This window comes from Sinocyclocheilus grahami, unplaced genomic scaffold (assembly GCF_001515645.1).
Source record: "Sinocyclocheilus grahami isolate Dianchi unplaced genomic scaffold, SAMN03320097.WGS_v1.1 scaffold739.1, whole genome shotgun sequence".
In the NCBI taxonomy this organism is placed as follows: Eukaryota; Metazoa; Chordata; class Actinopteri; order Cypriniformes; family Cyprinidae; genus Sinocyclocheilus; species Sinocyclocheilus grahami.
In genome coordinates, this window is record NW_015505918.1 from 60,945 (window position 1) to 74,044 (window position 13,100).

General features: G+C 39.2%; 1 protein-coding gene across 1 annotated transcript; it reads right to left on the minus strand.

Annotated features, from left to right (window-relative positions):
• Positions 1 to 1,792: 1,792 nt before the first annotated feature.
• LOC107560679 (chloride channel CLIC-like protein 1) lies at positions 1,793 to 13,083 on the minus strand. Its single transcript, XM_016244920.1, has 11 exons — positions 13,045 to 13,083; positions 12,488 to 12,669; positions 11,391 to 11,510; positions 10,583 to 10,693; positions 10,271 to 10,489; positions 10,002 to 10,142; positions 9,761 to 9,860; positions 9,418 to 9,515; positions 9,006 to 9,152; positions 8,357 to 8,929; positions 1,793 to 1,855 (listed from the first exon to the last, which is right to left on the minus strand). The coding sequence occupies exons 1-11, from the start codon at positions 13,058 to 13,060 to the stop codon at positions 1,793 to 1,795; spliced, it is 1,770 nt and encodes a 589-aa protein (XP_016100406.1). The 5' UTR covers positions 13,061 to 13,083.
• Between the last annotated feature and the right edge of the window lie 17 nt (positions 13,084 to 13,100).

The following is a 13,100-nucleotide window of genomic DNA, read 5'->3' on the forward strand; positions in this document are numbered from 1 at the left end:
ATAATTATAATTTGACTAGTCAGAATGATAATTAGAGATATCTGCAATTATAATTGCACTAGTAAGAAATCTGATTAGAGATATCTCTAAATACTTTATGACTAGTCAAAACTCCATTTAAGATATCTGTAATAACGTCATAGATATCTTCAATAGACGCCGCATATCTTGCGATAATTTGACTAGTAATAAATTACTTTCAGATATCTACAAATGTATTTTGGATATCCTTAAGAAATTATGAATTAAAGATATCTGCAATATGATTATCAAACACCAGTTAGAGATATCATGATCATTTTTACTAGTATTAATTCAGTTAGAGATATCTCTAATTTAATTATCACTAGTTAAATTGTAACTTGAGACATCTCTAATTAGAATTATACCTAGTACAAAATCAATTATAGATATCTTTAATTACAATTTCTACTAGTCAAAACTCTTTTAGATATCAGAAAATATTTTCCAATGGAAGTCAATGGAACAGTATGACTAGTCAAAATAACATTGTAGATATCTTCATTGAATATAATGACTAGTCATAATCACATTGTAGATATCTTAATTCCAATTACGAGTCAAAATTGCAGAATAGATATCTGGAATTGGAATTTTGACTAGTCAAAACTAAATTATGACTAGTACAGAAAGAGGTATTTAATGCTAATACGGCTTGCCATATTCCTTGATCACTAAATCACCAGATAACTTCACCTTTGACGTCACAGGTGCCGTTCGTTCAACAGCGCCCATCGACCAATCAGGAGCTAGGAGGATTCCTGATGGACGTGAGTGACCTCACTGTATAAAGAACTTTCTTTTAATTCAATAGCTCACTGACTAAACGTCACAAAGAGTTGATTTAGAAACTATGGAGTCTCAATATGAATAAAAACAGAACATATGCTATTTTTAATACAGTAAAGTGTTATTTTAATGAGTGAAGAAGACAAAGTTAACAATTTCCTTTTTAGCAATGCTTCAAAGCTGCAGCATTACTTCTGAGGTCACGTTAAAGGAGCAAAAGTTTTTCCACAAATAAATGAACAGCACTTTTGAGAAATATGACACTCACTGTCGAAGAACACGCCATACTTTTACATGGTGCGGGGTCGTCCTCTTATGGGTTGCCGCCATGTTGAGATCACATGATCTTCAGCTGTGTTACGCAAATTGACTGCGTTAGTAATAATAATAATAATAACAATAATAATAATAATAATAAATTCATGCAGTGCTTTCAGCCAGTGCTCATGGCACTTTACAAAGCAAAATAATAAAAATGCATGTAAACAAATGCAAATCAAACAATATAACAAGACATTACTGACACAATAACGGAGCTTGAGTCAACATCCTCAAACTGATCCAAAACGTAGGAGTATAACTAGCAAAAAATGGCAAAAATGTCCATTCTCTGCTGGGGGGTGATGAAACAAGATCAACAAGAAGTCATAAGAGCTCAAACACCCTACAACACACAAAAAATGATTGAGATTTAATCCAAGAACGTGATGCAGCAGCAGCTAGTAAACAAACTTCATACATCCTGCCCAGTAGGTGTCAGTGTAATGTCGAAAAAAAAGGATACAATTAATAAAGACAGCTAATGTAAGCAAAAATCCTGCACCTTTAATTGGCTCTTTATAACATCTAAATGATACTTCTGGAGATTTACTTAAAAATGTGAGTAAACACAAAGAAAAAGTAGCAAACATTTAAATTTCATAAGAAATGTTTTCCCAACATTTAATTAAAAAAGGTGAATGACACAAAAAGTGTTCAGATACTATTTTATTGCAGTTTTAACACTTGAATAAACTTCTTCGACAGCAAGATCTGCTGATAGCCCCTGCACAAACAAAACAGATTTCTGGTCAAAATGATGCAAGATAAACAGACACATATATACATATACATATATATATATACACAATAGTAAGGCATAAGCAAAAGCATTTAGTAGTGAGATATGGTGTATTATGTATTTGACATGTTGTTTATTCTATGAAATTGCTTCAGGTTTGATGGGATATAGAGTACAAGCAAAATGTAATGAATACTGGCACTACTGACAACATACACAAATATAAACAAATTAGCATAGATGCAACAGAATCACAGACCATTTAATATAACATCAACCATCACATAATTGTAGCTGTAATGACAAGGCAAACAATGTTCAGCTTGCAAACGGTAACCTGCAGCTTCAGGTTATTTTGAGCAGCCAATTTCCTTTTAGTGCACATAAAGTGCTGCAATGTTTGAATTAAAGGAACAGAAAAAAAATATTTTATAAAAATGCAACACATTTAAAAGCATCACAGGAATAAATTACATTTTAAAATATATTCAAATAGAAAAGTTATTTTAAATTGTAATAATATTTACATTTACATTTAGCAGACGATTTTATCCAAAGCGACTTTCAAATGAGGACAATGGAAGCAATCAAAATCAACAAAAGAGCAATGATATGCAAGTGCAATAACAAGTCTCAGTTAGCTTAATGCAGTACATGTAGCAAGGTTTTTTTTAAATCATATAATAAATAAAAAGAAAACAGATAGAATAGAAAAGAAAAAGAATAGTGTGCAAGATAGTGTTAGAGGCCTTTTTTGCTTTTGTTAATTGCATAATAAATAAAAAGAAAACAAATAGAATACAAAAAGATTAGAGAAGCTAGTGTTAGTTTTTTTTTTTATAAAATAAGCAAATAATATAATAATAGAAAATAAGCATTTAGTAAACAAATAAGAGTGCAAGTGTAACAGGTATGGAAAGTAATGTTAATTTCATACGTAGAATTACACAAATGTTCTTGATGTATACCTGATATGCCTGTCTGTGTGTGCACCTTCCCCTTTCAATTTCTGACAGCAGCGTTATTCTTAATTTCCTCTCTGTTGCGCCGCCTCTTCCCTTTCTGCACTGTCTTTGCATGGGAGAGGTGGGTTTCTAATGAGCTCTGATTAATCTAATTTCATCTTTGCTTTAAAAAGCACTTTTATACTCTGTTTAAATCATATTTGTGACATTATTTTAGATGTATATTTGATTTATTTCTGTATTTTCATTAAGTTTGATCAGTTTTCTGTCGATCAATACACTTGAAGCACGTACTAATTGCGTTGCACTTTACATTCATTTAACAGAAAAGACAAGAAGGGCGAAAACACACTGTAAAAACTGTTTTATGTTTTATCAGGTATGCGGTTTTGTCAGTCCTTAAATTGATTTTGTATGCCAGTTTTATACCATTTTCTCTTCCCTTTCTGCACTGTCTTTGCATGGGAGAGAAAAGACAAGAAGGGCGAAAACACACTGTAAAGACTGTTTTATGTTTTATCAGTAAATGAAGAGTCGAACCGTCAACTGATGTCCGTTTGGTTACTACTCTGAGAAAAAAACAACGCAGATTACACCGGTCACACGTGGTGCCCGTGACCATTTTGGATCACCAGATCAGCGCTTCGCAGATCGCCGGGGTTGCATGACGGCTCGCCTGCTTCACCGATCTTCTCTCCCGGTCTTCCTCACCGCCATCGCTCGCAGCGGCTCCGTGCTCGCGGATAAGGAGGGCGCGTGTGTGAGATGAACAGCCCATGATAACGCGGGTCAGTGTTTCATCTTAAACGAACGGTAAAGAGTTTAATTGACTTCCTGATCGACAACTTTTCTCTCCTGGAATCTTTCCTCTTCGTTGATGCGTGTTAATCGAGAGACTGTGTGATAAGGACCGCGGGACGCTTCATTGAAATTCGAGTATCGTATCCTTTATCTGAACAGTATATAATGATTGACTGTTGATGCATTTAAAAAATATTTTACTTCCATCAAGAAAAGAGAGACGAGAATCTTTGAATTGCATTCATCCTGATAATTAACTGAGTTGGTTTGATTTCAGAGTTCCAGGATCTTACATAAAATATATATGAAAATTTGTGAATCAGTTAAGGTTTTGCTGTTTGAGGCATATTCATTTGTAGTAATTTTTCATGTTTTATGTGTGTTTACTTTGCTTTTGAGACATGTTTGAGGATATTGATAATGACGATTTCAGCCCTACGAAACAACCTAATTTAACTTTTGCAATGGGCAGGGGCGGTGGGCCTGAAATGTATCACAACAGGAAGATGTCTGAAGTTACATCTCATGGTTATGGGAGAGGGAGAGCGTTAGCTAATGTGGGTCTTGACTATATGCACGCAGTTGATTCCGCAATCGGTGCTTCTGTAGGCCCAACAGCTAGCTCCACCCCAATCAGACGCCCGGATACTGAACATGTCATTTCTTCCGAGGCATTAGGAAGCATAATTTCAGATTTGGCTCACAAAATAGGGGAGAGTATTTCAGCCAGCCTTAATCTTGCGCACCAGCCCAGCCCAGTACAGCCTAATCCTCCTTGCCAGTCTCAGCACTCCAGTGAGTGTACTGATGCATCTAGTCTGAAGGTGATAGTTCAGCAAGAGTCAGCACCTCCACCATTCTTCAGGGGCGATAAGAGTGATTCGTTTACGGTCCATGAATGGGAGGATATGATGTGCAGTTATTTAAGCAGAATGAAATCCAAAACGCAAACTGATGTTTCTGATCTCATCATGAGCAGACTGGCTGGAAAAGCGAGAGATGTTGTCAAGGTGTCCCTACGAAGCCGCCCTGAACTGAATGCCAGTGAACTTCCAAGTGCGGTGTTTGATATACTGAAACGCAACTTCAGTGAGTTGGCTTACTCAAATATGCCTATGGCCGACTTTTATAATACTGTCCCAAGGGCAGATGAAAGTCCCATGGATTACTGGATACGTCTTAACAAGGCCATAGATGTTGCTGACGAGTGCTTGCGCAGACGTCATAAGAGCGTCGAGGATCGTGCTGCAGAAGCTGTCATGATGTTTATTTTGCATTGTCCAGACCCAAGTCTTGCTATGTCTTTTCAGTTTAAACCAGCTGAGAAGTGGAGCGCCGGCTATGTCGTCACTGTCTCAGTCCTGGCCACTTTAAGAGTGACTGCCCCAAAGCAGCATGCCCTGTGACTCCCTCAGATACCGCTCAGTTAAACTGAATAGCTCATGTGATGAGAGGGGTAACATGGGCAATTTTAATAAAACCTCCCTCACAGAAGCAGTGGATGTGCAAAATGTTTTCGTGAACAGCTGCGAGTCATTGCCAGAAGACAAAACCGTGTTATATGTGGGTTCTCAGAGAGTTGATGGGGCAAGTGAGTTGTTTTATGCTCCTGTGACAGTTTGTGGCCATTACACATTAAAGGGGTTACTGGATTCTGGTAGTATGTCCTGCACGCTTAGTGAAGAGTGTGAGTCCATGTTGCAAGCTGATGGTATTCTTCCACATCCTCAAGTGATTCCAAGTAATGTGGTTCTGGTTGGCTGTGGTGGCCTTACTAATTCCGATTCCCTCGAAACTGCCTTGCCCACTGATCCCGTGCAGTTGCTGAAAGACTATGGTCTGACGGACATTGGCATTGATGGATGTGAAGTTTCAGAAATGTGGAAGAGAAAACTGGCAGCTCTTGTTGTGTTTTACCATGATGTTTTCTCCAAGGATAAAATGGATTGTGGAGAGGCAAAGGATTTTATGCACAGGATCCATCTTTATGATGAGCGCCCATTCCGTCTTCCCTATCGCCGCATCCCTCCTGCCCACTACCAGAAACTGAGAGAAGTGTTGTCAGAAATGGAGGAGAAAGGCATAATCAGCAAGTCTGTCAGTGAGTACGCTCTGTCAGTGAGTACGCATCACCTTTAGTGATGGTCTGGAAAAAAGTTGGTAATCTGAGGGTTTGTACCGATATCCGCTGGCTCAATGCTAAAATCTTCAAAGACGCCCACCCTTTACCACATCAAGCTGACTGTCTTGCAGCCTTAGGAGGTAATGCCTTTTTCAGCACCATGGACTTAACTTCAGGATTTTACAACATCCCACTCCATGTGTCTGACCGACGATACACCGCTTTCACAACGCCAATGGGGTTATACGAGTATAATCGTCTCCCTCAGGGCCTCTGCAATAGCCCCGCATCTTTCATGCGCATGATGCTCAGTATTTTCGGTGACCTTAACTTTTCCAGTCTTCTCTGTTACCTTGATGACTTGTTGGTCTTCGCTCCATCTGAACAGGTGGCACTGAGGCGCTTGGAGATCGTGTTTTTTCGATTGAGATCCAGCAACCTAAAGCTAGCTCCTAAAAAGTGTCACTTTCTGAGGAAGTCTGTAAAGTTTCTAGGCCATATGATAGATGGTACTGGTGTTTCAGTTGATGAAGAGAAAGTGAAAGTCATCTCTGCTTTTCGAAAGGAGGATCTAATGAGGGAAGATGGAACCACGCCTTCACAAAAAAAAATAAAAAAATCAGATCGTTTCTCTGTATGGTCCTGTACTATCAAGCCTTTATTCCAAGTTGTTCTCGTATCGCCAGACCCTTATTCAATCTGACGGCTGGCCTGAAACTTTCAATGAAAGGTGCTGGTGGTCGTAGGAGAGCAGGCACTTTTCGGGAGTTGACATCTCAGGACTGGACCCCGGACTGTAACGTGGCCTTTGAAGAACTGAAAAGGGCCCTTGTCGATAGTGTGGTGCTGGCTCATCCAGATTTTGAACGTCCATTCCTGCTCTGTACTGATGCTTCTTTAGACGGCTTAGGTGCTGTACTCTCTCAGATACCTGCTGGTGAAGACAAGGCGAGACCAATAGCGTTTGCTAGCAAGGCTTTGAACCGCAGCCAAACAAAATATCCTGCACACAGATTAGAATTCTTGGCTCTTAAGTGGGCAGTGTGTGACAAGTTTAGTCACTGGCTTAAAGGCCATGAGTTTACAGTGTGGACGGATAATAATCCGCTTACATACATTATGACCAAGCCGAAATTGGATGCATGTGAGCAGCGCTGGGTCTCGAAACTTGCTCCATATTCTTTTGAGATCAAATATGTTCCTGGGAAACTCAACGTGGTGGCTGACGCGCTCAGTAGAAATCCGTTTGTCAGGCCAGTAAGTCAGCGGCTTCTGTCAGAGCCTTATTCTGAACTGTTGAGGCAAGTACACAGTGTTGAGGATGGAAGTGTGCAAGAAATGTTCCGACTTACCTGCCAAACGCTAACATTAAGATCAGGTCCACTTGACGTTGGGCTGAATACATAATTGTCCGCCGATGACGTGTCCCCAGTTCTGTCCTCCTGTGATGAATGGGAAATAGGAACTGAATGTAGAGCAGCATCATTCACAGAACATTTTAACTCTTTGATTAGCGGTGACGGAGAAGTGTTTCATTCCCTTTCCCTAACCGACTTACGAGAACATCAGCACAAAGACACTGTCATTGGCAGAGTGTGTTATTATGCTGACAGAAAGCGCAGACCATCAAGACGTGAACGTGCCAATGAAAACCTGTATGTGTTGCGGATTCTGAAGCAGTGGGACAAACTTTCAGTGCTCAATGGTATCCTGTACAGAGCTATTAAAGACCCGCTCACCAAGCACAAGAGATTTCAGTCAATTTTGCCTGAAACCTTGAAATGTCAAGCACTTTCTGGCATTCACGACCTGGCTGGTCATCAAGGGCAGCCACGCACTTTATCTTTGGCCCGTCAGAGGTTTTTCTGGCTTGATATGGAGCGTGATGTGCGTGATTATATGAAGAAGTGTACCAGGTGTGTCTTCAGCAAAACTCTGCCTGCCGCAAGAGCACCCTTGGAGAGTATTAAAACCACAGCCCCACTGGAGCTCGCTTGCATCGACTTCTGGTCTGCTGAGGATCGACACAATAAATCTGTGGATGTACACTTGAAGCACGTGCTAATTGCGTTGCACTTTACATTCATTTAACAGAAAAGACAAGAAGGGCGAAAACACACTATTAAAACTGTTTTATGTTTTATCAGGTATGCAGTTTTGTCACTCCTTAAATTTTGTATGCCAGTTTTATACCATTTTCTCTTCCCTTTCTGCACTGTCTTTGCATGGGAGAGAAAAGACAAGAAGGGCGAAAACACACTGTAAAGACTGTTTTATGTTTTATCAGTAAATGAAGAGTCGAACCGTCAACTGATGTCCGTTTGGTTACTACTCTGAGAAAAAAACACAACGCAGATTACACCGGTCACACGAGCTTAAGAGGTGCAAGTTTTTTTTAATATAAAGAATAGAATTAGAATAGAGTTAGAGGATCAATTTTAATTTCACAATATTACTCTTTTTACTGTATTTTTTTATCAAACAAAAGCAGCCTTGATGAGCCTAAGAGACTTAATTCAGAGACTTAATTGTGTTTGTTTATTTATTTATTTGGGTGAATTATGTAAATGATGGATCGAAAAATGAATCGATACTTACCTCATTCCCTTGATTAGCTCCAACTGTTTGAGCCAAAGGCACATTAGTTTCAGGCTCACTTCTGTCTGCACTGCGTGTGTCTTTCTGTTCTTTTTTGTCCACAGTAGATGCCGTTTTCTCTTTTTCCTCAGCTTTCACTTCAGTCTCTGCATTTTCCTTTGTACCAGGATCCACCTCCTCTGTCCACTGCTGAAAATCAGTCTCATCATCGCTGGACATGTTACCTGTAGCACGCACAGTCTCTACTCTCTGAGTCCCTCTGGGAATGCCAGAAAATTCCTGTCGGTGTTCCATGCTTCTGTCCTCCTGTCTGTTTTGTGGGGCAAGAGCATCTCCTGCCCTGATGCCCTGGTCACCTGCTTGGTTTCCTGCTTGATTTACTCTGTTTCTATTGTCCTGGTGCACCTGCAGTGGCTGTGGAGCATCGCCTCCTTCCCAAGCTTCCTCATGTTCCTCTAGTTGAGGAGCTTGGCGCTGTCCTACAGCAGGAGGCGGCGGGTCCCGTCGGCCACCAAGCCGAGGAAAGTTGACTGCTTGATGTATAGCTGCTTGAGCACTTCCATACATGAACATCTAAGAGGAGCAAAGATGCCTTAGTATGATAACAAATAAATGATCCTACAGTATGTTTGCTGTTCACAGCTCTTACAATGATGGCGAGTGCAATGATGAGCAGTACAGGTAACTGGAGAGTGACTGGTAGATCCTTCAGCAGGGCTCTGAGGAACTCACTGATTCCCTGTCCAATTTGCTTCAAGGGGTCCGTGATGAAACTGGTTATGGTGACTGTGATAGCCTAGAATAAAACCCCACAAATCTATTATTAATGCATTTCATCTCTGGTTACAACTCTCATAACAGCTTTTGGAACAGATTTTATTGGAAGTGTTATTATTTAGTCCAGGGTGGACGTATCTGTTTTTTTTATTTATCTAAATGGATCATCATACCGTTTTTGCCTTTAGGTTCAGATTATTTTACACTGCACATTTTCACAACAACATAATTATCAGTCGACCTCTAGTCTCTCATCATGTTTCTGTCGTTAGAAAGATACAAACCTTTGTTGGAGGCACAAGCAAAATGGGGTTCACCACAAGGACCTCGTAATACTTTTTGCAAGGATCATCTTGAAGAGTCCATGTCCGTCTGTACCACTCTAAATAAACAAGGAGTTACACCAGATCATCTCTAAATCATTATTTACTCACCGTCATGTCATTTCAAATCTGTAGGCTTTTCAGCGGAACTCAAAAGCAGAATTTTGAAAAATCGTACTTCTATAATACTTTTGGAGCTTAAAAGTATCTGTGAAGATACAGGTTTGGAATGACATACAGGTGAATAATAATCAAATTATTCAAGCTTTTGGAGAACAACTTCTTATAACATTAATCACCTTACCTGATAAACTGTCCTTCCAGTCCAGTTGTTTCAGCCCAGTGCATTTGCCATTGAAGCTCTCCACCTCCACAATGTTCTTCTTGTGTTCTGCAAAGGAAACCTAGCCATGGAGAAATATTTAAACCAATTTAACTCTTCATTGTACAATGCAGTGAACACACCTTTCAACTCTTCATTGTTATCTAATCAGTACTGCTTTAGCTAAACAGTCTTGGACAGTCAACAGCACAAGAATAATTACCATATAAAGATGGAACCAGTTCCAGATCAAGCTAATAAAAAAGCAAACAGCAAACATTCTCCTGAACTGGACAAACCAGCAGACCACAGACCAGAGCTCAGTGCTGATTATGGCTACGACAATCAGAACAATCAAAGAAACCTGTAGAACAAAAAACAGCACATATTGCATTTATTATTTCTGAGATTGCTGCAAAACACCACAGTCTTTTGAAAATAATTTTAATGCAATTATTTAAATTATCTTGGAATGCTTTTACAAGAACTGACCTTCAGAGCGGTATCAGCATCTACATAAAATGTATATTCGAAATGCCACTTCCAGGCTTCGTGGAGTTTGAATCTGAGCAGAATTTGACTGAGAGCCTCATCCATGGCTCCAGTGGTCCAGTCGTTCTCTTCATTCAAAAGCTTCTGGATCTCCACCAGCGACTGCTTGGACAGCTTCACCTCAGCGTCATAATGCATGGATGTCTGTCCATCATCAGGCTAAAGATTAAAAAAAGGAAAAGTTGTAAAACCGTAACCAATGTAGATTCATGTTGAATCAGTTCCCTGGAGAAAACTCAGTCAGTCACATACCAGGCCAAGTTTTGAAGTTTCTTTAAGGAGCCTGGAAAGGAATCGCTTGAATACTGGAAGACACACTGGATTTATAGAGGTGGTGGTCGCCTTCTTTTTCTGTTCATCAAACTAAAAACACAGCAAGAAATAATAATATATTTTCAGTCATTCAAAGAATGGTACAATACTACATTTACATTAGTCATTTAGCAGACGCTTTTATCCAATCCGACTTACAAATGAAGACAATAGAAGCAATCAAAACCAACAAAAGGGCAATAATACGTAAGTGCTGTGACATGTCTCGGGTAGCCTAACACAGTGCATGTAGCAAGTTTTTTTTTTTTATAATAAATAAAAAGAAAAACAAGTAGATAGAATAGAAAAAGAATAGGGAACGCTAGTATTAGAGGGTCTTTTTTTATGAAAATAAAATAAGTCAAAAGAACAGAAAAAGAATAGAGAATGCTAGAGTTAGAGGGTCTTTTTTTTGAGAAAACAATAGCAAGAATAGAAAAAGAATAGAGAGTGCAAGTGTTAGAGGGTCAAGTTTTTTTTTGTTTTTTTTAGAATTAGAATAGAGAGTGCTAGAGTTAGAGGGTCAAATGAAGATGGAAGAGATGTGTCTTTAGCCGTTTCCTGAAGATGGCTAAGGACTCGGATTGTGTTGGGCAGGTCATTCCACCAGGAGGGAACAGTTAATGTTTACTAGTCTTCAGTACTTAAAAAATACCATGGTAATTTCATTGTACCATGTCCAAAAACATGGCAGTACCATTTTGTTAGTGAAGCCTACTAAACAAAGGTATATTTCCATATTTCTCACCTCTTTTTGCAAAACCCATAGTTTAATGGTGCAGTCAAACACATCAGGACACTGTTGCACTTCACAGGAGTCTGAGCTGAATTCCCTCCTCTTGGTTGGCACATTTGGGTAACTGGCAGACTGTTAAAAAACAACAACAACAAAAGTTATAATGTGAGGTAGATTTGTGTTCCCTGCAAAAATGACAGTGCTTACAAGAGTTTATGTGATAAAAAGACGAATCACACTTTGAGTTCAGTGAGCGAGCTGTTGACTCACTAACTGTGAATCAAACTGTCAGAAAGAAATGGTTTAACTGAGTTAAAGGGATAGTTCACCCAAAAATGATCCCATAATTTACTCACCCTCAAGCCATCCTCGGTGCATACGGGTATTACTTTTTTTCTTTCAGATGAATCCAATCGGAGTTATATAAAAAATGACCTGGCTCTTCCAAGCTTTATAATGGCAGTGAGTGGGTGTTTCTTGTCAATAGTCTCCACACGGCACCGGGGGGGTGAATAAAGGCCTCCAGAAGCAAATAAATGCGTTTTGTGCCAGAGGATTTTGATATAAGCCAAGAGGAGACTGGTTTTCCTTTGCTAGTTAGCGAGCACTGAGGGTGGGCATCAGGTGAGCAAGCTAGTGAAAAAAACTTATTTTAAATGCAAAATTGATTTTCGTGCGCTCGAAATACTTTCTTCTTTGCGAGACAAACATTTTCTCCACAAAACTCAGTTCGCGCGTGCAAAACGCACTTTTGCACACTCAAAATATGATCTTTCGCGTGCAGAATTGTGGCAGAATTGTAATCCCATATCGAATTTTGGTTTGGGTTTGGACGAGTGCGAGAAGGACTGGTCTGAAAATGAATGTAGGAGTAATAGTGGTTTTCACTTTTGGAGGAACTATTTCTTTCAATTTCATATAATACATAGATTATGTATTATATGAAATGTAATTTTATATGGTTTATTTTATATGTGCACTTGGATGGGTTGAGTGCATAGCACACATTCCGAGTATGGGTCACCATACAACAATGGATTTAAATGTCCTGCAACCAGCTGTAATATAGGAAATAACTGTCTAGTTTAATAAAAGCATTTTTCTTTTACCTCTGTGGGTTTTCTCATGCGCTTTGTCGTCGGGTCGTAGTTGAGCATGTCATATGGATCAATCCATGCATCATCCTCATCCTCCTGGTGGATATTTGCATTTGCAAAAACAAACAGACTACAAAAAACGAGCAAACTCCAGAAACCAAACGACGAACAGCTCGGCACCTTCATAATCTCCACTGGAACAGACAACAATGAGAAAACTCAGACTTACTGGTAAAACTGCTGATCGATTATTATAATAGTGTAAGTTAAATAAAGTTAAGATTCAGCTTTCTTGGACACTGTTTATTATATGTTTACCAGATCATCTGTCTAGCCTACATTACTTTAAAATGTATTAAATACATATATCGGCCGCATAAAAGTTACACAGTGACGGCTAAATAATGACAAAATAGATCAACTAAAAAAAACAATCGAACAAGGTACCAAACATTTTCTTACATGCTGGAAGAACGGAAGAGAGCTGTCATATACTCCCACATAGAAAGACACACCTAGAACATAACCGTAATTGTTCAAAACCTCAAATACGGTTTCTATGTACTCACATCTATGTGCAGTCATATGTGAAGAAGTTTCTTCGTTGGTTTAATTTCATAACTTC

Bases quoted from the DNA above. Each gene is read 5' to 3' on its own strand.
- LOC107560679 (XM_016244920.1), bottom strand. The intron at 10,694-11,390 runs GTGAGAAATATG...CTGTGTTTTTAG, and splicing joins TATGGGTTTTGCAAAAAGAG to TTTGATGAACAGAAAAAGAA. The intron at 9,153-9,417 runs GTTTGTATCTTT...GTTTTATTCTAG, and splicing joins TGCTTGTGCCTCCAACAAAG to GCTATCACAGTCACCATAAC.